Here is a 25,672-nt window from a genome sequence, read left to right as displayed (position 1 = left end):
TGATGTGCAGGAGGAGACCCTCTCTATCTCCTGTACCCTCGCTGAAGAACATACACTTCACTACTGTGGTCCCACAGTCAGCACTGAAATGGCACTGTATTGTCCCATGAATGAGCTTTTCTGCCCTGGAGATATCTCCTATCTCGACTCAGTAAATTCTCTAAACTCCTTTTATTGTGATATATACACTGCTGCTGATGGAGAAGATGACCCTCATGGTAGTGGGCCTATAGCCCATATAGATCCTGCAATTCTTCGCTCTTGGGAGGAGTGTTCCGTGACGCCTTCCCACACGCAACACTCAGATGCTGCTCTGCCTGCTCCAACTTGGCACTGCTGCTCTGTTTATTGCGGCCGCTATACTGGCAAAAAGGACCCAGCGTACACGGACCCTGCTTCTTTGCTGATCTCCCCTGTATCTCCTGGCATGATCTCCGGGCCTGTGCATCCTGTTTCTCCTGGTGCTACAAGTTGTCCTCCTGACCTTTTTATACACAGAGTCCTGTCTACACGAATGAAAGGCTATGACATCTGGCCGGACTGACATACTGTGCTGTATTTCTAAAATATAGGACCTGCCATATATTTATCTACGTATATGCAGTCTGATCTTGTTTTTCCTTTTTGTTCTTTCTTTTCTATTTCAGTTATCTGCTCCCATCCTCTGTTTTATTAAACTGTGTACTATATGTCTGTGACCATATAACAGTAGGGTTTGCACAATTGGCTGAGGGGGGAGAGTCGCTTACTGCAGATATGGATAATTTCTGTGTTTTTTTTTATTTTTCTCTTCACAACGTCCTATTACTGTACATCCTGTTTCTAGAAACGACTCCTTTTGTCACTGCATCTTTTATGCTACCTCACGCTGAAAATCAGTTCTCCTTTTGATATCCTTTAATTTGATGGGATAGTTTGGGTGGGTTAAACTAGTTAGGGGGATAACGGGATAGATGGGGGGTTCGGGTAGGAGGGATAGGTTAGGTTTTTTCCTCTGGCCAGAGCAGCTACTTTCTCATGCGATACGGCCTCACTATCATGCCTTCCTACACTTTTACTTTTTTTTTCTCATTCGTATACTCGGATGGCACCTCCGAGCGGATGATTAAATATGTTTCTATCCTTATTATGGAAGGGGTGATGTCCATTAATATTATCCCACTACAATGAGCATGAATATGTACGTATATCCATCTATATGTTTGCATACATCCTAGTCTGGTTAATGCTTTTCTTCTGTAAGCACCTACTGCCATGCTACTGTTTGTACAACTACTATGTTTTGTTTGTTTTCTTTTGAAAACTTAATAAAAATTACCCAATTTAAAAAAAAAAATAGCCAAGATGTTTGTGGGCACATGTATATCCTACAAGTCATTATAACTTGCCTCTTCCCCTTCCTTCTTCTCCAATTCCCATTTCCTCCTGATTCCTGCCACTGATTCTTCATTCTCATCCTCCTCAGTTTCCCCTAGATTTTAAGTATTTATGCCCTATACAACACGTATGGCCAAGTTAGAAGCAAAAATTATTATATGGGTGATAGGCGGGAGGATGAGTGGGTTGGCATCAAGCCCTGCACTTAGCCCTGACCCCTAGTTTAGAGGTCTACTTCCTGTAAACTGAAATAGACAAATGCACCATATCGGGTGGAATGGTGGTTGGGGGATATGTGACAAAATGGTGCTTGCTGCGTGGTGCTAGAACAATTGTACTTGGACTGTTATAATGGGGTTGATTTGGAGGTAGATGCAGTTGCAGTAGCCGCTGCAACTTTTGCCATTCATTTATAAGACAACTGAAATACAACTATGTTTAATTTGCTGTATACGTTTAATACAGTGATGTAACTATAGAGGGTGCAGGGGATGCAACTGCTATGGGGCCCTACACCCTTTTGAAAGTTTTCCCTTTTTCCAGACTGCGGACCACCAGCGTGGTGCAACGCTGAATAGGAGTTCGGCCGTGATTCCACTTTCTCCCTTCCTGGAGGAGGCAGGAGGCAGGGGCCTGTTAGGGCAGGCTGCGTACACTGTCAGACTAGAGGGCACTGCAGGCAGGTGTCTTTGTCCATTTGCCGGGCTCTTGCTGAGATACCAGCGGGCGCCCGGCAACTCCTTCACATGAGGAGCGATTTTACACCCGACAGCTTTGAACAGGGTTTCTCCGCAGAACGAGCCCGACATCACAAGCTGTCGGGCTCGTTCTGCCGGGAAAAGCCGGAAATAGGCGAGCTCCCGGGCCGGAGCTCGACTATTTCAGTCCTCAACTCGCGGCCACGCCCCCTTCTCGACGCTCGGCAGCCGGGACATTGAATCCCGACCGCCGAGCTCCAGTCGAGCAAAGCGAGAACAGGACAGGGGCACGGCCCCTGACATTGAAAACCCCCCAAAAAACCTTAACCTGTATGATGCACAGTGACATACCACAAATTGTATGATATACTGTATATTGAATATACATCTGGTATTAATAGATTGAAAAAATGGAAGGTTCTTCATTTGCACTCTCTCCCTCTCTCTCATTCTCTCCCACTCTCTCTCTCTCTCTCTTTCCTACTATGTATATATTTTTGCTGTATGGGACAAATACAAAGTGAACCAAATGCCAAATAGTCACAGATGCTAAGAAAGAACTCTATTTCATAAATGCTGCCAACAATTCCAGTCTCAGCATCAACAGCATAATAATAATAACATGATACATCTAATATTTTATTTGCAGGGACACAACTTTTACTGAAATGTTAGTCTCTGCCCAATTGATGAGTAATATGGGACTATCAAGTTACTGAGATCAGCAGCCTTACGTTTAACCTTTAACATCTGGTTGCAAAATGAAGGATGTCTGGCTTTGATTGCTTCCACTGTCTGGAAATAAATCAGAAACAACAGCTATGCTGAAAGGCATATGCCATAATTAAGCAAATGCAAATAGGATCATTTAACCAAGCTAAAGCAGTCTGGTAAGCATGTTCAATCTAAAGGGCTAAGAACACTAAACAATAAAAGGGTGCTACTTAAACCACATAAAGGATACTCCATGCATTCAGCCACTGGGGCTTATTGTGAGTCAGACAGATCTCGGTGTAAAGATACCAATAGCGAGTGGTACCATTCAGCAGATATGCATTTACACATTTGTGTGTGTCTCCCCATCTGCTCCCCATCGACCTTTTGACTGTCGACCTAGACATTGTCGAACTAGCGACCTGTCGAACTAATGACCTATAACCATGTCGACCTTTGCCCATGCCGACATACACCCATGTCAACCTTTTCCCATGTCGACCGAATGGTGTCAACATAATGACTGTCGACCATCATGCTGTAGACCAAATGATCCCAACCCGAATATGACTAAGGCCCGACATACACTTACATTACATCGGCAAGATGTGTTGTTTCCAGCAAATTGGAATGACCATTTGTGCATATTGTGCAGTGTGTTTACCGATTAAGTGCACCTGCTATCTTGTGGTTGTCTGTACTGAAGAATATAGTTGTGCGAGGTGGTACTAAAGGATGGAACACAATGTCATTCTGTCGTTCATTATATCGCACAAAGTGTGCAGGCTATTTCGGATTCCCCGGGATGAACAGACATAGGGAATTTGTTCTGACCATTGGGCAAATTGCCCATCATTCTAATGTGTACCAAGCCTAACAGGTCATATTTAACATAAATGCCAAATTGGACAACCTTTATGGAACTCCTGATGAAACAAATGTATGCATCATTTAGTATTTCCTCCAAATAACTGGAACAACTACATCAAGAAACGTAAATGTCCTTTATTCTGTAATAGAAAAGTTAGTAACTGTCATAACATTGTGTTATTAAAATGAACATGTGGATTCTACAAAAAACAGAACATGACTGAAGGTCCCACATGAAGATCAGGATACCTGCAGCAACTTCTTATAAAGACGCAAATCCTAATTTCTTAAGAGTCAATAATAAACCGTAGCTGTGTGTGAAGACAAGGAAAGGTAATTAATGTCACAACATGCATGCAGTCTTTGTCCTTTTTTGACATCACAGTCACACATACTGTATTTCCTTTAAACACATATCATATGTAATTCTTAACATTAAGTACACTGCATGGAAACTGAGTCTTCATACTGCCCATGTATATTGAACGTGTAGTACTATTATTTTGAACTGTTGTGTATTTAGTATGACTCTTGATAGTTTTTTCTTTATTTTGCAGAATCTGGTCCAACTTTCATAAAAGCAGGTAGGACGATAGAGAAAAGGCAGGTGAGTGGCGGTACCACTGAGGCTACGTTACATTACAGCAATGCATTTTACTGCCTGCAGTATTTATGTTGTGGGGTTATTAGTTCCTAGGTATGATGATTTACAAAGATCTCCCTTTTAGATTAGTAAAGTAAACTTGGTTGTGATTATATATCTCATATTTACAGGACAGTCTAAATAAAAACAATTTAGATTTAAATGTGTATTTAAGATTATATCAATGTAAACCCATGTCATTGCACATTTATTTTATGTGCACATGTTTTTTTTTTGTAACAGTTGTGTTTATAGTACTGTTAGGGAGCTTTTGTCCCTTCCATAAAAGCAACCTTATTTTAGCCTAATTTATTATTAAATTAATCATGAGTGTGAGAGGACATCAGGAATGTCTTCATTATTTGTGGCGTTACTGCGCTTGTGAAGTTTTCCTTATTTAATTTTGCCTAGAAATGGACAAACCCAGTGCAATGTGCAGTCTCCATCCTTTTATCTCATCTTTATAATCTTGCTTGATCAAAACAAATATCATTTCTGCACTGCGCTGTTTTGCTTCAGTATTCCTGCTCCTCACTTACAATGAAGCCTCCACTAGGTCCAACAATGTCCTTTTGGCTCTGCAATTTCTGCCCATATACAAAACTGCAGACACAGCATCCATGCCCCTTGTTGGGAATCTATAGGTACTTCAGCAAAGAAACACGCATGGTGGGTTGACACCTGGTTTGCACTATGCAGTGGACAATTTGCGCTTCATAATTTCCTTTACATAGAGTTACATTCATATTACACATCATGTTGATGGAGTTTTCACCAGACAGCCCATTTATGGCTATAGCTTCTGCCACCATGAGCATAGGGTATTTAACATGGGTACAAAGCCTAAAGGGCAAATATACTTAGGTATCTGGTCATAGAATGTCATCACTGCATGTCTGGCAATGTTATAAGGACAATTACTCGCAGTAAAACATCAGGACTGAAAATAGTCGATGTCCACAATTTTTTCCGATGACTCACCTATTTTTGTTTACATGCTATCCAATAAGATCACCTGTCTAAAAATACAAAATACATTTTGAAACACAGGATCGGGGAAACCTGTGTTTCTTCACGGATCACAACCTTGTTTTTGCTTGCAAACTGTGCTGCTTTCAGAGATTTGGTTTTGCCTGGCATAGGTAGCTGAAAAATAAATCAAGTGGCTCGCACTAACTTATCAGGTCTAATTGAATAGCCTTATGTGTCGTAAAAATGAACAGCACAGAATTTCACACAGTTTGCTATTTTTAAGCTTAGGGTAATATCCTATTACCCTCAATCTCTGATCGCGGGTAATAGGTTCATTGGAGCCTATCTATATAGCCCTGATAACCCGGCATGAGCCTCAGGCAGAAATAGCATAATCCTCGAAAGCATCCCCATCTTCAGTAAAATGGGGCTGTGGCTGGGTGAAATCACTCAGGTTTCACTGAACCTGTGTGTTTTCAAGCAAAGCTGGACTTCTTATTGGGTGATCCAATAGGATAACCTGAAAAAATTGGGAAAACATCTGGAAAAATTGTGAAAAATGTCCATTTTCCCTCTCCCAATGTTTTAATGGGGGTATATGTATTATACTAATGTTTGTGTTGGTCTGTTGAATTTCATTTATAGCATTCAGAAGCATTTAAACTAACTATAAAAATACAATAACGTATGTTCAAGATGGACATAATCAATGAAATACTCTATTTACAGGAGTATACGTTTTTTGGTTAATATTTAGTAATATATTGTTTTAATTTCTATATGTGTTTCAGTACATCTGTAGAAGCTTATGTGCCACACAGTAGTCATTACTTGCTGTTCAGCATTTGCTTTTGCCATTCAATTGCTAATTGAAAAAGAGGAAGAGATCATTTTGCTATTGTCTTGTGTTTGGAGACTTGACTGAGTTTCTCTCTGATCATAAACTGAATCAATCATATCATCAAAGGAAATTAAATTGAAAGAATGAAAGATAGGGGTTCCGCTGTGAAGTACATTGGACTTAAAAGCTGAGGGCAGCCATCATTGCAAAAACACTTAAGCAAGCAGGATGAATATAATGTGGTTGTAGTCATACCAGGGAAGTACAAGTGTACCAGTAAGGGTACTTTGCAAGGTTTGATTTGAGTATTATCATTTATTTATATAACACCAACATATTACATAGTGCTGTACAGGGAATATTTAATATCAGTTCATAAGTGCATGGTGGCTTTCAGTATAAATTCTCTACCACACTACCCAAAGGGCCTGATTCAGACCTGGCACGGAGGAACAATCATTCAATGAATTTCCCTCCCTTCGTAGATAAAAGTAAGTCTATACTTACTTTTATCCTGGACAGAGATGGCCGAAGTGAGGGCAGGTGCTAACATCATAGGACGTCAGCCGCCTGTCCCAAGCATGGACACGCCTGCGTTTGCAGGATTACACCCAGTGTTTCAATAGGTGTGCCCATAAAACGCTGGGCGGTCCCCTGAACCCCCCCCCCCCGACCTCCCCCTGTCTTTCCACCCTGGTGCGAACATCCCAGCGATGTGTGAAACTTGCTTGCACAAAACCCCACCATTTGTACCGGGGACAAATTCGGACCTGTGCAATCAGGTCTGAATCGCCCTCAAAGTTGGGGGAATACAAACTATATATAATATACACAGGACTTTTAAACTTTGATTGTGTGAATATTATTTTATCATATGTATTTTTATTGTTATCGTTATCACCACGCACCTTGACAAAGGGGTCCACCCCTGAAACGTTGGTCGTTTTATTGCTACAAATACAGCACGTTTTTTGAAAGACCCCAGAGTGCCAGCCTTTTCTTGATCATATATATATATATATATATATATATATATATATATATATATATATATATATATATATATATATATATATATATATATATATATATATATATATATATATATATATATATATATATATATAACGAGATATGGATGGCGGCACTCACGGCGAATGAAATAACTCAAGCAACACCAAAGAGGAAGTTTTGGTGTTGCTTGAGTTATTTCATTCGCCGTGATAGTAGCTTATCCTATGTTGTATAGTATGTTATGATATTTTAAAGACAGATTTTGTTACTTATTCGTACCCATGGATGTTTTTAACCAATAAATGTTTATCCAACCTTATTTTAAACATATTTATAGTGTCTGCTGACAACACTTCTCCAGGAATAGAGTTCCAAAGTTTGACTGCTCTGACTGCAAAGATATTTTTTCTAGATGAACAAAATGTTTTTTCTTCTAATCTAAACTCGTGCCCTCACGTCCTAGATTCCTTTCTAGTAGAAAAAAGGGTGTTTGACAGTTCCTTATATTGGCCCCTAATATATTTATATTTACGACTGCCAGAAAGATTGTATTCAACCTACACTTGTCAAAAAATGTATGATATTTCCGACTGTTGAAAATATCGGCACACATTGAATAACCCCCTAAATCTTCTGGGGCATCTCCATTACCAATAGTAGCTGTAGCTCCATCGTTTTCTATGGGGGATGTGATGCTTTCAAATTTACCAAGCTCTGGAATTTGTCCCCCGCAGCTAACAATGGCGTTAGTCACTCTAGCCTATGGATCATATTTTGCAACAACTAACATGAGAGGGTACATCTGCAGCCCTCCCTTTAATTGCATGGTGATACAGTCCCTTCTCTCTGGACACATTGAAGGAATGCGCTCCTTTTGAAGCACCTGTCTCGGCATGTGAACATTGCTATATCCATGCAGTACTTCATTTGTTACAACCACAAACAATGGCTATAAGAAATTACAATTATGGATTGAAACCCAACAATTGGTACAAATGCTCCTAAGCCTAGTAGTGTTTGCAAAGGATACTGTTGCCTAGAGCAGTGGTTCCCAAACTGGGTGCCTCAGGACACTTGCAGGAGTGCCTTGGGTTGGTGGTCCAGGACCAAGTCAAATTATTTATGGTCAATGTAATAGGAAAAAACAGTGCTTGTGGCTTCTCATCATAACGTATATGGACAAACAGAAGCAAATCCTGTCCCTCACCACATAACTGACCCTAAGGATGATGTATAAACACAATTTAATAAATGTAATCTTTTTTATGAATTCTTAAATAAGAAACTTCTCACCTAGGGGTGCCGTGAAAAAATCTGATATTCTACGGTGCCCTGATTATAAAACGTTTGAGAACCACTGGCCTAGAGTGTCATGCCGCTCCCAGTTTCTGCATAAAGGTAAAGTCAGAAGAAAGCAGGAGTTTAGATCAGCGCCACTGCTTGGTTAAAGATTCTATTTCTAGGTGAAGTAGGCAACTTTTGAGCACTATTGCTATTCATGCCACTGTAAATACCACTAGTAGTATTGATTTCTTGTTTTAGATTATATTTGCACATGTCTATATGTGTTATTTATAATTTATGTTAACTTTCATTTTTAGGATGATGTTTGCAGATGATGGAGTGACAGTGTGAGGGAACAAGCAAGCTTGGACTACATTTAAAGAAAAAATGAACTAATGCACTAATACAAGACCAAGAACATCCTCACATTACCTATGTAAAATTCATTTGAAACATGACCTTTTGGCTTATTTTCACTATGCCAACCACCACCACTGTGTTTCTGTTCTCATTGGCAAGGTGACAGTCATGTAAAGTTGGAATGTTGTTATTTTTCTTTTCAATTTTCAACGGACTCCTATTAAAACTTACTTTAATAAAACTATAACTCTCTTGTTCATGTCTTTCTATTCTTCCATTACAAACCAATAACAACTGTCGTCCTTTTACTTTCATGCATCTGTCTCTACATGGAATAAATATTTCTGATATTATTGCATTGCAGTTTCTTAACACCACATTGGATGGCTATTAATAAGTATCCATGTTTCTACATGGTTATTCCTATTTAACTTATGGTGTGTACACATGGGAGATTCCCTTGCTATTCGACTTAAGATTCGACTGCTATACAATCTTTGCTAACTCTGTACATTTTACATACAATTCATGCTATCTACATTCAATTTGAACTATATAGTCATTGCTGCCCTGTCTATCTGGGTTTCGATTTGTGCTGTCACGGGAGCGCTCATCGGGATAGCAAGGTAAAAAAACTCTGCGATCTGCATAAAATCTGCTTGCGATCTGCATGCGATTTTGACTATATAGTCAAAATCTCATGCTGGATTGTACCGTGTGTACACATCATTACTCTTTTCATTAACCTATTTCTATAACAACTTTATCTGCACTGATTAAAGAGATGGAAATTAAGGTGCAACCTTAGTAGACCTATGTATTGTTGAGAGCACAAAAAATGAGATGTAACTGGTGGACTTTTGCCTAAGGTTGGACAGGAAAGCAAGCTCCAACCCTTCCGAGTGATGTCATGCCTGCCGTGATGCCGATATTACAGTAAAGTTACAAAAGTGTAGATGTTTCCAATAGCAACCAATCAAAAAAATATTTAATACTCCAAAGTGTGCCAGATAAAAGCTAGATTTTGAGTGCTACAGTATCAGTATTAACTCCACTTTTGTTACATCTCACTTTGGGGAATGATGTCTATTGTCTCTCACCATTGTGTATATAACATTTTTGACCCTTTAATTCCAATGTTAACAATTAATATTTAAGTGTAGTGAAATGATTTCTATTCAGATGTGTTATGCCTTAACTAAAAAATACATCTTTGTATTTTCTTGCAGAGAAGCTTTCAGTCGGGTGTGTGAGGCTGTCCCAGGTACCAAAGGTGTCTTCAAGAAACGAAAGGTATTTTATCTTGTTTTCTTGCACCTTTACACATTTGTTGTTCCAATATTTGAAATTAAGCCTGAAATGGTCATTTTAGTATACAGTATGGCAGAGAGAAGGACATGTAATCAGTATTGATCAATATGGCAATATGGAGCTGTTTTCAAAATAAGCAATGGTTTGCACATAATGTGCTGGCCTGACAGAGGCTGATCAGACTATTCCAAAACAAGTGCAAGAAATTCACAGTAATACAAGTGATACAATACAGAATAACATGTTGAGATTTCCTGACTTTCATTATTTAGATCAGTGCCTTCCTAGCTATGTACATTCAACCAGAGACTAACTGAAGCTTATTGTGAATCCCGAAGACTCTCCTTGTTCAAATAAGTAGGGAATGATATAAGTGCATAGTTGCAGTCTTACATATTACATTTACAGCTGCAAAAAAAATCTTGTAGAAATAGTCAAATCAGAGATAGTTTAGTCATCATCATCAACGCTTGTGACAAACCCCCCCCCCCCACACACACACACAGTGTATAGGGCCTGTATTCCCCTTTCTGACACTGATCTGCATATCGGCAGGCATCAACAATCAGCAATCCAACAGCATCATTTATAAAAAGCATATTAAAAGTTCATGCTTAACCGATTCCAATATTTGTTTGGTCAGAATTGGTGAAATTAGAGCTTTCAAAATGTTGGATTTCCCTGTTCCCCCATGTTGCTACTTATTGTTAACATTGTGAGAGCATTCTGTTTTTGTAGCTTTGCCTCTCCCTGTAATTGTAAACATGCGTAAGGGCCTTTCCCTTTGTTCTTCTGTTGCATTTATTACATTTTGCGGTATTTTCTATATCTGTTGTGATTTTTGCCTGTTTTCTAGTGGGAACAAATGCCCTTGATCATTTGCTGTTTCTCAAAATTGTTGAAAGTTTAAGTTAGTTGGGGTTTAGTGTCAGCTTTCTTTGTACTAGTCCTACATTCTGCCCTGTTCATGTATGAATAACTACACCATTCCATGCTGGTAGATTTGAAAATATGTACTTTTAATTTGGTTCTCTAGATGTCTGAACCCACCTGAATTTTGTGGATCCGAACTGAACCAACTCCGGGTTTGGAACTCCTGAGGAGATCTGATCCAAGCTGGGTTTTAAATCCAAATTTGGGGTTTTGATTGTCGGAATTACATGATTTTAGTTGTTTTTATCAATGTTCAAGAAGTTGAAAACCCAAATGTCAGATTTATATCCAAATTCTAAGCCAAAACACTTGTGGTTGGTTTTGTAAACCCTAAATATAATGATGAACTTAAGGCCCCCTTACATTATGCGATTTGGGCACGATTTTGCCCGATTCGGATGAATCGGGCCGTGAAATCGTCCCAAATCGCATATGGTGACATCCCCTCCGACCCGATGCGCGGCCCCGTGCGCATCGGATCGGAGATGGGAGGTCGGACGGGCTGCACATAAGATTTGCTAAATCTTATGTGCTGCCCGGAGCCGTGCTCCCCCACAACAGGGGACCTACCAGAGTCAGGCGCAGGGAGCCGGGCAGCATCAGCGGGAGCAGGGGGGGCGGCGCAGAGTACCAGGGAGCCGGGCAGGAGAAGACGCTGCAGCAGCAGCACTTAAAAAAAAAGGGCCATACAAACGCATAGGAAGCCATTCATTGGCTGAGACCTCTCTCAGCCAATCAGCCATTGGCTGAGACCTCTCTCAGCCAATCGCTCATTGGCTGAGAGAGGTCTCAGCCAATCAATGGCTTCCTATTCGTTTGTATGGGGGTTTTCTTTTTTTTTTTGGAAGTGCTGCTGCTGCATCGTGTTCTCCTGCACGGCTCCCTGGTACTCTGCGCCGCCGCCCCCCCCCTGCTCCCTGCCCAGCGGCTTCCTGCCCGGCTCCCTGCACCCCGACCCCCCCCCTGCCCACTCTCTGTTTGCGGGCATATTCCTGCTGCTGTCCCCCGCTCCCATTGTCCCTGCAGCTCCCCGGGAGTGGCATGTGATAAATCGCATGCGATTTATCACATGCAAAACTTGGCACATGAAGTGCCATCGCATGTGATCCCTCCCGGGGAGCTGCTGGGACAATCGGGTCCGACTTGTCGTTATGACAAGTCGGACAAATGTAAGGGGGCCTTTAGAGCCAAAACCAAAACATGAGGCACATCTTTACTTTAAATATTTGGGAAATAAACTTTCCTAACATGTATAAAAACTTACTCTTGTGTCTGCCTAAAACATTATATTGATCTTGCATGAGACAATTTTGATAGTGAGCATGTTAAATTTAACATGATACATTAAATCTTTTATCTTATTGCCATTACATGGGGTAATCCATAACGATCAATAATAATGAAATAATAATAAATATCATTAAGTAGCCATTTTGTTCCAAGGGGGTCATTTTGGTTGAACATCCATTCACAGCCTTGTGGGGATGAAATCATTCGAAGGTCCAGGAACATCGAAGGATTTCTACAGCGCTCGCAAACCGAAGACACCACTCTGGTGTCTTAAATCTGTGGCATCCCTATACGGGACTCATGTCATGGCTGCATTAGCATGGGAACCCCCAGCGGTTTCATGAGGACACCTATGGGCGCTACCTTACGCTTCTGCGCTTCGCCCGCACTGCTAGGTGCGAACGGGCCGGCGAATAATCACTTCGCCACAGCCGCTCGTACAAAGTGGCTGCTCATGCGCATTAAAGTTTATGCGCATGCACAGTTGATAAACATCGCTCCCCTGTACGAACGCGCAGGGGAGTGAAGCAGTTAGAATGGCCCAAATGTGTGGGATAAACAGTTTTGAATTCATCTACTTGCCAAGCGATATGCTTATATTGACAGTGTTATGGTAATGGCAGGAGATTTTATTTTTGTAGCCTCTAATACCTTTAATAGCCAGAAAATTACCAGCAATATAAGCCACATCCCAAAAGTAGACATTCAAAACATTTCCAAGCATTTCTCCTGGCTGTATCTAAACAGGGTCAGAAATCCATCTACTAAGAAATATATACTTATCTATTAGTCACAAATTGGCAGATTTCCCGCATTGACTATTTATTTGTCTTGTTGCTCTTGTATATGTGGAATATTTGCCAAACAAAAGAAGCGTCTCCCCTTGTTATTCTCAGACAAACACTAGTACTTTAGCTTAGGCTGGTATTGTAAAAATGTAGCAAAATAAAGAAAGGGTCTGTATGAATTGGGGTAATAAGTAGTTAATACTAGAAAAAATATCTTGCTTTGATTAATTAGCGCGCACCCACTCATTTCAAAGGGCATGTTTTTTTTGGTACTCTTTACCTAGCACGGCGCCCACGATTTTGATCATGGGCATCGTAGGTAAAAAAAAAATCGGGTGCGACGCGACCGACGCGATGCCCGCGATTTTCCATAGGGAACAACGTTAAATTTCTCAATTGACCCGATTTTACTGTTCAATGCCTCAATTGACACGATTTTTCCATAGGAAACAATGTTAAATGGCCCACAGAGGCCAAGTAGGCACCCTGAAGTGTGAAATGGCCCCCACAATTGTTAACGCCACCCCACGATCAACGTCAACCCGAAGCATGGCGAGCGGCGGCGGTACGCGTCCTACGACCTTTTCATACCCCCACTATCCACGTCGGCGTGGAGTTGAGAATAGAATAGTGTGGCGAGCGCAGGGAGCCACCGAACCCGAAGCGTGTCGAGCGCAGCGGATACCTTCACAGGTAAACGCGTACCTTCGCGGGCTTCACAGGTAACCTCGTCCGCTCGCCACGCTTCGGGCTCGGTGGCTCGCTGCGCTCGCCACACTATTCTATTCTCAACTCCACGCCGACGTGGATAGTGGGGGTATGAAAAGGTCGTAGGACGCGTACCGCCGCCCCTCGCGGGCTCGCTGCGCTCGCCACGCTTCGCTCGCCACGCTTCGGGTTCACGTTGATCGTGGGGTGGCGTTAACAATTGTGGGGGCCATTTCACACTTCAGGGTGGCTATTTGGCCTCTGTGGGCCATTTAACATTGATTCCTATGGAAAAATCGTGTCAATTGAGGCATTGAACAGAAAAATTGGGTCAATTGAGAAATTTAACATTGTTCCCTATGGGAAATCGCGGGCATCGCGTCGGTCGCGTCGCACCCGATTTTTTAGTGCATTCAATGCCCGCGATGACCGCGATGGGCGCCGTGCTAGGTAAAGAGTACCTTTTTTTTTGCCAAGCAAGGATGCTAATTCTACTTGGTCTGAAGGCCTTCCTTGTAAATGTATACAAGTCTCAGAGTCCTTTTTTAATACAATATAATAAATATTTAAATGACTGTCTCTTTAACACATTACACAGACTTTCCAGGAACTGACCAATGTCTGCAAGTCACTAGCTGTTACATGATGTTTATGTGTTGTGCTTTTTAACCATGTACAGGCGTATTGCAGGGCCATGAATGCTAGGGCATGCTAAAGGTGGCCATACACACGCAGATTTATATTCAGATCTGGCTGGTTGGAACAAAAACATGGTTATGGATGAGAGCTAATGACAGTTTACCATTTGCTTGGAAATGCTGGAAAACAGACAAACTGTCACTCATCCATAACCATGTTTTTGTTCCAACCAGCCAGATCTGAAGATAAATCTTACTAGTGTATGGGCACCTTTACACTTATAGTTGTCTATTCAGTGGTGTAACTAAAAATATTGTGCCCCCCTCCCCCCCTGCCAAAAAAAAAATTCTGGTGCCCCCCTCCCACCCCCAATACATTTTTTTTTCTTACCTACCAGGGGTTTCTTGTCGTTGACAGGAGTTACATGCTTATTGCCAGGTGATTACCTGCTCATTGCCAGGAGGTTACAAGCTCATTGCCAGGGATTATACATGGTCAATAAAACATTTTTTGAAAACAAGGTGGAATGCTAACTAAGCGGAGAAAGGCACATTGCTGGCAGCTTGGCAACTGACCTTCCAAGCCGATAGCTATTTTAAGTTGCAGGAAAATCATTGTGATTTCTGTTGACTATTAACTGGATCACAACTCTATTTTATGCTTCTTATGTACTCAATCAACCCTGTGACACTTACAATGGATCATCCACTCCTACTAAGCAGTAGGCATTCTGGCTGGAACAAAATGCTATTTGTGACTAAAAACACCCAATCTTATTTTATAACTGCCTTTGTTCAACCTGTAAAGTACGTTGATGTGCTTTTCTAATGTAAAGTTTTATCTATTTACATTAATATTGCCATTATCTAGAGATTGGAATAAAGTATGTATTGGCAAACTCTAGAAGAACTACCATTGAGGTCTTGCATGATGAATCACGGTTACTCATCTAGTAATTTGTTTTATATAAAGCAATAGATTAAGTAATACTGTTACTCATTATTTGTTGAGATAATAAAATCTCTAGAACCATTACGTGATGTAATCACCTATGGCCTTTTAGTATACAGTGTTATATGCTCATAGTTATTTGAATGCCTCAAGGTCTTTGAGCTCCAAGCACTAGATGATTATTGACTGCTTAAGTGTGGCTAAAGGTCCAAACCCACTGGGTGACTATGCCTAGTGTATATGGACAGCGATGATCACATTCATCTCTGCGAAGAAAGCCACTCAGGGCATACACACTGAGCGGCTTTCCCCCTGCCTGGCGCCGCGGAGGGGGGAAGGACGGCGTACGTACTGTACGTACTTTTTGAACTAGATTGCATCACATCTATTATTTACAGTTTCTTACATCTAGTTCAAAACGCACAGTGCTTTAGCCCATCATATGCGTTTTGAAATAGATGCAATGTAATCTAGTTCAAAATGCACAGAGTTTATTGATGTACACCATGTACATTTAGTTGCCCTTCTTTGTACTATCTCTAATGTATTTATACCCTTCTGGAAATATAACAATGACCTATACAGTGTTTAGCAGATAAAACATATTTCCACAAGTGGAAAATCCAGACCAGGTTTTAGATGAGCAGCAGCAGGAGGACCAGGGCCGGTGCAAGGGTGTTGGGCGCCCTCCTGCAAACTATAAATTTGCGCCCTCCCATACCTTATAATAGACAGTGCATGGTTGAGGCTCGCACGATAAAAAAAAAGGGGTAATGTTCACATATGGAGTGTTTTTACAAATTACGGCACACAGTAGGATAATCTTATTCAATTTACACTGCATGTAGTGTCACAGATTCACATCACACCACACCACACACTAGTTTCCCTTACACACAGTAGTGCCCCTAATATATATAATGCCAACAGTAATAGTGCCTTTTACATATAATGCCCACAGTAATGCTACTTATACATAATGCCGCTTACACATAATGACCAGAGTAGTGTAGGTTACACATAGAGGGTTATTCTGGTTCACTCGCATAGGCAAATTCACTGTCTAATGGACAAAACCATGTGCATTGCAGGTGGGGCAGATGTAACAAGTGTAGAGAGAGTTAGATTTGGGTGTTATATTGTTTCTGTGCAGGGTAAATGCTGGCTGCTTTATTTTTACACTGCAATATAGATATCAGTTTGTCCATATTTGCCTTTGCGAGTGAACCAGAAAAACTCCCATAATGTCCACAGAAGCGCCCCCTTACACAATGCGTAGTTGCGCTGTCACAATGCCCATAGTGCCCCATACACATAATGCACAAAGTAGTGACACTTACACATAATGTCCATAGTGCCTCATACACATAATGCCCAGAGTAGCGCACTTGTATAATGTACAGAGTAGTGCCCATATACATAATGCCCAGAGTAGCGCACTTGTATAATGTACAGAGCAGTGCCCATATACATAATGCCCAGAGTAGCGCACTTGTATAATGTACAGAGTAGTGCCCATATACATAATGCCCAGAGTAGAGATGGTTACACATAATGCCCAGGTTAGTGCCCATACATATAACACCCCTGTGTCATGCTCCAATTCAGTTTGTGCTGCACCGACCAAGCAGTGAAGGGAGGGATCGCTAGGCACATACCTGTATATACATACATGTAATTATGTATGTAATGTATGTGCTGGATCGATACCCCAGGGATCGCCAGCAATGAGTAGTCTGGGGGGGTGGGCTTAACAGTGCATAGATGTTTATGGTGATTCCCAGCTGCAGCGCCTGATGCTCTCAGCGCTGGTGATCCCTGGGGGATCGACCCAGCACATATATTACATCCATCATGATACAGTAACATGTATGTACGTATATATGTACCTAGCTATCTCCCCCTCCACTGTTACTGAATTGTAGTGACCTAGAGTTTCTTGCTTGAAAGACAATCTGAACAGGTACAGTAATATCTGTATCAGCTTCATAAAATGACAACAGCATTGTGTATAGGTACCTAGCAATTTCCCCCTCCCTCTTTGTTGGGATACATTTTGTTTATTTTTGAGTACCATACCCATTGCTGCCTCTGCTGCTCTCACTTCTCCACACATGTACTTCATACTTGCCTACTTTTGAAAACTAGTTTCAGGGAGATTTTGAATGCTCGAAAAATGCATTGTGCCGCTGAGAGGGTGTGTCATGCTCCGCCCAGCGTGTCTAACTTCACTTGTGGGTGTACCTATCGCCACTGCAGTGTGTGTCCTGCAGTGGCAGAGGAAAACTGTGGAACACTCTGGGCCTGGGTCAGATGTGGGTGTTGCTGACTGTAGCACTGCACTAAACATTTGAAAGAAAACTTTTCTGCCTATGTGTGTGTGTGTGTGTGTGTGTGAGAGAGAGGGAGCCAGGGAGAGAGTGTGAGAGGGAGGGATAGAGTGTGAGACAGAGGGAGAGAGTGGATGTGAGGGAGAGAATGAGTGTGAAAGGGAGAGAGAAAGTATTGAGAGAGGGAGTGTGAGAGGATGTGTGAGATTAGGAGAGAGCGTGTGTCTCACATACACTCCCTCACTGTGTGTGTGAGAGAGAGTGTGGGTGTAAGATAGAGGGAGAGAGTGTGAGAGGGATAGAGGAGAATCTGAGAACAAGTGTGTCGGTGTGAAAGAGAGGGAAACAGTGGGTGTGAGAAAGAGGGAGGAGAGTGTGAGAGGGTTAGAGGAGAGTGTGTGTGAGAGTGTGAGATAGAGGGAGAGTGTGAGAGGGATAGAGGAGAGTGTGTGAGAGAGAGTGTGGGTGTGAGATAGAGGGAGAGTGTGAGAGGGTTAGAGGAGAGTGTGTGAGAGAGAGTGTGGGTGTGAGATAGAGGGAGAGTGTGAGAGGGTTAGAGGAGAGTGTGTGAGAGAGAGTGTGGGTGTGAGATAGAGGGAGAGTGTGAGAGGGTTAGAGGAGAGTGTGTGTGAGTGTGAGATAGAGGGAGAGTGTGAGACGGATAGCGGAGAATCTGAGAGAGAAAGAGGGAGGAACCTAGACAGCTGCTGTATGCAGTAAGATGGCTGCTCACCTTGGACGGACCAGTCTCACCCCGCACATACCAATAACCATTGAGGATCCAGGAGACCTGTGCTGCACCAATTTGAATTCTTCAGCTGATTTTCTTACACCTAAATAAAATTAGAAAGGTGAAACAGTTGGCAGAGCTGGCTTGAGGAGGGGAGCTCATGGGCACGGAATCCCCACTCTGAGAGACCCCCACCTGTTGCTGCAGTTTGAGGAACTGCTACAGGCACAGTGCCAGAGTAAGGGTACGGCTTCCAGGCACGGCCTCCACTACTCCTAACTCTGCAGTGCCCGGCCTCTTTCTATCCGACGGGGCAGTGGGGACTCTGGAACATCCAGATGACCTATATTTGCGATGGCAGTGGGTTAATCCAGTAGAATTATGTGGCTTTCTGGGCAACAGAAAACTCTGCATTGGCCTGGGAGTCTCTCCACAGGTTGCAAGAGGATCCCTCCCCCCATACTACAGCAAGTGCACACTGCCATTACATAACACACATCCCCCCATATTACACCCCGTATACACACCACTATGATACATTACATACATCCACCCCCATATTACATTCAATACTCACATTATTATATTACATTATACAAATACCCGCAGCTAGTTCAGTACACGCATCAATGAATTACATTACACACAGAGCCCCCCACACACATTATATACAGACCCAAGCATACACATCACTGTATTACATTACAGAGCCCCCCTCCCCCACACACATTATATACAGCCCCCAGCACACACATCAGAGTCCCCCCTCTCCCCCCACACACACATTATATACAGCCCCCAGCACACACATCACTGTATTACATTACAGAGCCCCCCTCCCCCACACACATTATATACAGCCCCCAGCACACACATAAGAGTCCCCCCCTCCTCCACACACATTATATACAGCCCCCAGCACACACATCAGAGTCCCCCCCTCCCCCACACACATTATATACAGCCCCAGCACACAGATCACTGTATTACATTACAGAGCCCCCTCCCCCACACACATTATATACAGCCCCCAGCACACACACATAAGAGTCCCCCCCTCCTCCACACACATTATATACAGCCCCCAGCACACACATCAGAGTCCCCCCCTCCCCCACACACATTATATACAGCCCCAGCACACAGATCACTGTATTACATTACAGAGCCCCCTCCCCCACACACATTATATACAGCCCCCAGCACACACATCAGAGTCCCCCCCTCCTCCACACACATTATATACAGCCCCCAGCACACACATCAGAGTCCCCCCCTCCCCCACACACATTATATACAGCCCCAGCACACAGATCACTGAATTATATTACAGAGCCATACACACATAATATACAGCCCCAGCACACACACCACTGTATTACACCCAGTCACACAAATTATATACAGCCCCTGACTCCCCCAGGATACACAGCACTCACCACAGGAAGAAGAGCTGCAAAGCTGTAGCTGGCCTCACGGAGCTCAGTCAGTGGTGGGCGGGGCTAGCTTCCAGGAAGTAGCAGAGTCCTGACCCCTGGCCAGGCTGACAGCTCTCTGCTCTCCCGATGTACAGCCACAGTGATGTAGTCACAGTGGCACAGCATCACCAGTCCTGCCTGCACACTGTTTCAAACTCGGCGCGGCGGCTCCTCAGTCAGGCTGCTTCTGTCAGGCACGCACACAGCACAGTGCAGCCTGCAGAGCGCCGAGCCTAGGACACAGAGGGGGAACACTCTGATGATGTCGGCGCTCCCCCTCTGTGTTCTAGGCTCGGCGCTCTGCAGGCTGCACTGTGTAGCGTGCGTGCCTGACTGAGGAGCTGCAGTGCTGAGTTGGAAATAGTGTGCAGACAGGAGGGTGACGACATGGCCGTTGTGGAGGAGTGAGAGCAGCGGTGCACGGAGCCAGGTGCCCCCTACAGCTGCGACAGTGACACTTGAATCGGCAGCAGCAGCGTCAGTGGAAGGTGGAGGGGGGAGCGCCTCTCGGGCCGGCGTCTACCTGCTTTGCAGGAGGTGCTGAGCGGGTAGCGCCGGCCCTGAGGAGGACAGTTAGATCCAGAGCATGTTTCCTAACTGATGTGATCTGGGTTAGGCTGATTAAGCAGCACCTGTGCTATCTTGATATAAGTTTTTCCAGGGCAGAGGGTCATTGCCGTTGATGGTGTAATAGCTGCTGAAGTGATAGGCCGGGGTGTGGGCTTGTGGGCTATAGTAGGGACCACTGGAGCTTTCTTGAGTGTTTGTACTATGCTGACACCTGAATGCTGCAATGCTATAACCGTTCTTGCTCTGCTGAATAATTGGTATGCTATTCACCTGCTGAAAAAATAAAGACCAAGACTTCATCTGATCCAGTTTATGTGTTTCTTGTCACAAGTGGTATTATTATTTTTTTATTTCTGGTGCTGATTCTGCTCCTATGCAACCAAGCATATGACTTCCCATACTTATTGCTTTGTAACATTGGAATGGGATCATTCGTCAGACTGCATTTAGGTCTACAAGCATTAGGTCTACACCATTAGGTCGACGTGCATTTAGGTCGACCTGACTGAAGGTTGACATGGGTTAGGTTGACAGGGTCATTAGGTCGACAGGGTCATTAGGTCGACAGGTGTTAGGTCGACAGGGTCATTAGGTCTACAGGTATAAGGTCGACAGGGTCATTAGGTCGACAGTGAAAAAGTCGACATGGTGGGTTTTTTTTTCAAGCGTCGACAGAGTCAACATAGCACCGTGTCCCCTCGCATGGCTCGCTGACTATTTTAGTCTCCCACCACGCCCTAGTGGATGGTAGGGCATAAAATACCGCCTGTCGGCACATGTCGACTCATAAAACAGTCAAATGACCCCATGTCGACCTTTTGCCTGTCGACCTTCCCCATGTCAACCTAATGACCCCGTCGACCTGATAAAAGTCGACCTAATGACCCTGTCGACCTTCAGTCATGTCGACCTAAATGCATGGCGACCTAAATGCAGGTCGACCCAGTGGTGTAGACCTAATGCTTGTAGACCTAAATGCTGTAAACAGTATGACCGTATCCCGTTACATTACTTATCTGCCTTTAAGTTATCTTTCCTCATTAGTAGTTTCTAATATAGTGCTATTAATACTAGTAAGTAAGTAAGTTAATTTATTTAGCGCACTTTCTCCAACAGGGCTCAAGGCGCTTTACAGACATTAAAACAGTGAGCATAATACAGAGGATGTTGGTAGTACAGTAACAGACAAGTCACAGACAAAATAAACCCTTGGGCACACAGTAAGCATAATGCAGGGTTGGTGCAGCATTTTGGATAATAACTTCCATGGGTTGTGTACTCCACCCTGACAAGGGACCAGCTGTGGCAGCCATTTTAGGCACTCTGCGTAGCAATCTATTCCCTGGGTGGAATAGATTACCCCTAAAAGAAATTACCCAAAATAGGTGATTTCAGTGTATACTCAGGCCCATGTATTTTTTATCCCACCCACTAGTGCACCAGATGAGGCAGCCATAGTGGGCGCACTACGAAGGTTTCACTGTAGGAAGCTATCCATACAAGGATCCAATTCACATATTGGAAAGCAAATAGTAGTAGTATGATAAACCCTGCACAGAAACATCCACGTGACCCACATCTAAGGCAACAATCTGGGTGCACTGCATAGGTCAGGGCTGGCAGGGTGTGCAATCTGCGGCGGTACACATTACAGGATTAGAACATAGTGGGGGAGACATGAAAACACCTTTGCAGGGGACTGACAAAAGGGAAATATTTAGAAATCATTTTCATAGACTCATCAATGTCTTGGTCTCATTAGAGCAGTACAGGTGGTTATGAGAAAGTGGGGAGCACATTCAAGTATGGGAGAAATTCTGATACATAGGCTGGCCCTGGTGCTTCCCCTCACAGCATGATGCTCACCATGAGGGGTAGGGCTGGGGTTAGTCCTGGTGTGGTCAGCCATAGGGGTTGTGGGCCTGGTCCAGGTGTTCTGATTGTAAAGGTGAGTTGAGGCCACATGGTGTTCCTGAGTTTTGTGGTTTAAATACAGTCCTTCAGAAGTAGGTGTCTTGTTTGCCTTCTGGTTTTCTTTGGTTTAGCGCCGGTATAATGCTGCTATTAATTTAAAGCTTACATAGAAACATAGAATTTGACGGCAGATAAGAACCATTTGGCCCATCTAGTCTGCCCCTTTTTTTTACCCTTCAGGTAATTTCAACCCTTTTTAATCCTTATTTCTTTGTAAGGATATTCATATGCCTATCCCAAGCATGTTTAAATTGTTCTACTGTCTTAGCCTCTACCACCTCTGATGGGAGGCTATTCCACTTATCCACTACCCTTTCTGTGAAGTAATTCTTTCTAACATTTCCCCTGAACCTCACAACACTTTTATTGGCAAGCTGCTCAATCAGAGGTCTGTCATTCAGGTGCCAACAGGGAGGGGTAAATCTGGTTAGGAAAAAAAACAGTTTGTATCCCTATTGCACACTGAGGGCTGTATTCAGGGTCCGTCGTTAGGACATCCAGTTCTGCCTGTTCTAGCTTTTACATCAGCTAGACAGGCGGATTGGATTTCACCTTTTCACCAATTACTGTATTCAGTGTGAATACAGGGCGGAAGGCCTCCTGGCGTTAAAACACCTATGAGGCGAAAGGGGGCATGTCCAATTCGCCTGTAGTCCAGTGCAGTGACACAGAGGTGTGCTGTTGCAGTGTGCATGTAGAGTAAACTTTTATTGCTTTCTTCTAACTCCCCTACTTCTATCCATGTGCAGGGGAGTTAGCTGGACACTTCCCCTGCTCCCATTCCATCCTTCCCTCCGTCCTAGCAAGGCTCTGGCTCCCACTCCGCCCGCTGCCCGGCCGCCGGGGAATACATCCAGCCTTTAAGGTGTCCCCCGGGAGCTGCCCCCTGCGTGCTGCCCTGGAATGTAACAGCGGCAGTGCTGTCCCCATGCATGCCAGGTGCCTGATCTCCTCCAGCCCCCCGTCCGCTGTCCCCCTGCATACCTGCGTGTATGCTCTCCGGTCCCCGCTCCAGAGCTGCCGGGATAGCGGCACTGACAGCCGCATAAGTAATGAGAGCTCTCATTACTTATGCGGCTGTCAGTGCCGCTATCCCGGCAGCTCTGGAGCGGGGACCGGAGAGCATACACAGCTCTCATTACTTATGCGGCTGTCAGTGCCGCTATCCCGGCAGCTCTGGAGCGGGGACCGGAGAGCATACAAAGCTCTCATTACTTATACGGCTGTCAGTGCCGCTATCCAGGCACCTCTGGAATGGGGACTGGCGAGCATACACGCAGGTATGCAGGGTGACAGCGGGCGGGGGGCTGGCTGAGAGCGGGCACCTGGCAGGCATGGGGCAGCCCTGTGACACTCCAGGGCAGCACGCAGTAGATGGGGACCAGTGAGCATACACGCAGGTATGCAGGGGGACAGCGGGCTGGGGGCTGGCAGAGAGCGGGCACCTGGCAGGCATGGGGCAGCCCTGTGACACTCCAGGGCAGCACGCAGTGGATGGGGACCAGAGAGCATACACGCAGGTATGCAGGGGGACAGCGGGCAGGTGGCTGGATGAGAGCGGGCACCTGGCAGGCATGGGGACAGCTCAGTGACATTCCAGGGCAGCACGCAGGGGGAATACTATATGCAGGGTGGGCGGCAGGCAGGCGGACAACTGGTGTTCCATATCCCTGCCGCCTGCCCCCTCTGCATTCTCAGCGGTGATCCCCGAACACCCCCCCCCCCCCCACAGTGCAAGGCTGTCAGTGTGGCTGCCTGGAAGGGGGAAAGAGAGTTGGCAGCCAAGCTGTGCCTCTAATCTCCCATGTGAACATACACCCTCTAATGACTGAGCAGCGGGCACCCCCATGTTCACTGGCAGGCTGCAGCAGTCAGGACCGCATTACATGCCGGCCACCGATGTCCAGCTGGCCTGCATGCCCAGCACCTGCTGCCTGCCTTCATGTCCTAACTCACTGGGCTGACTTTAAGCTGCCCCACCTGATGCCCACCTTCACCCCCCTGCTGCCCACCTTCACCCCCATTGCCCACCTGCTGACCACCGGCTGCCCACTTACTGCACACCTGCACCGCCCCTGCTAGCCACCTGCACCGCCCCTGCTAGCCACCTGCACCCCCCCTGCTGCCCACATTCACCCCCCCCTGCTGCCCACCTTCACCCCCCTGCTAGCCACCTTCACCCACCCGCTGCCCTCCGTCACCCCCCTGCTGCCCTCCGTCACCCCCCTGCTGCCCTCCGTCACCCTCCTGCTGCCCTCCTTTACCCTCCTGCATATTCCTGCAGCTGAATAGCACTATTGGCCGCCTAGCGGCCTTGCGAATCCTGATTGGCAAATAGGCAGACAATAGCGCAATTCGGGGGGGGGGGGGGTGTAATGTGTTTTTTTGCAAAGTGCCGTGGATGCCTACTTTGTAACGAAAAGGATTTGATCTACACCGGAGGACCCAGGTGAGTATGGTTTTCCTACACAGGTACCCGTACTGGATTTCTACTGGGCAAGGGGACCGAACTACTATCAAGATATGTAAGTATTTGCGTGAATGGGCTCTGTGTGAATAAAATTTTATTTTTCAAGTGTCTGTGTTTTTATTTAACTATTGGTTCTGTTGTGGAACTAAGAGTCCCAGCAAGCCCATTAATGGGCCACATGCTGGAACTTGTGGTTCTCCAAGTCCCAGTATGCGGACCAAGCTTGCTGGGACTCATAGTTCCACAGCAGAACCCAATGGTTATTTTTATTTTTTACACAACATCAGCCACTGCCCAGGGGCACCGGGGACAGCACCAGGCTTCAGCCTGGGCAGGTAAGTTCTGGAGGGTAGGATCCCTTCTCCAGGACCCCTGCCCAGGCTGACCGGTCAGTAGTTTAATGCTTCGGCCACGGGACCTTGTATAATAAGTGTCACCCGGCTGTGGCATTACCCTGCTGGCTGGTTGGGCCTGGTGCTGGTTCTCAAAATACGGGGGACACCTATTAGTTTTGTAAATCTTTGGAATAGTAAAGGCCCCCATACACTAGCCGATTTTGGTCAGATTTCGGCCAGATCAGTCGGATCTGGCCGAAATCGGACCAAAATCGGCTAGTTTTGATGTCCCCTCAGATCCGATGCGCGGTCCCATGCGCATCGGATCTGCGTCGGGTGGTCGGACCTGCTGCACGTCCGACCACCCGCCTGTGTCCCCCGCAGCGTCCCCA

At 44.7% G+C, this 25,672-nt stretch overlaps 1 protein-coding gene across 3 annotated transcripts in view; it reads left to right on the top strand.

Annotated features, from left to right (window-relative positions):
- SHC3 (SHC adaptor protein 3) overlaps positions 1-25,672 on the top strand; it is a 185,540-nt gene that overhangs the window by 116,116 nt on the left and 43,752 nt on the right. For all 3 annotated transcript variants that reach the window (XM_083187450.1, XM_083187442.1, XM_083187432.1), the window contains one exon: positions 10,003-10,066. In XM_083187450.1, the coding sequence (XP_083043576.1) occupies positions 10,003-10,066 (64 nt within the window). The remainder of the gene's footprint in view (positions 1-10,002; positions 10,067-25,672) is intronic.

The sequence above is a fragment of the Crinia signifera genome, chromosome 1 (genome assembly GCF_055691185.1).
Source record: "Crinia signifera chromosome 1, ASM5569118v1, whole genome shotgun sequence".
In the NCBI taxonomy this organism is placed as follows: domain Eukaryota; kingdom Metazoa; phylum Chordata; class Amphibia; order Anura; family Myobatrachidae; genus Crinia; species Crinia signifera.
The sequence above is the reverse complement of the archived record's forward strand: the minus strand, read 5'-3'. Positions and strand labels throughout refer to the sequence as shown.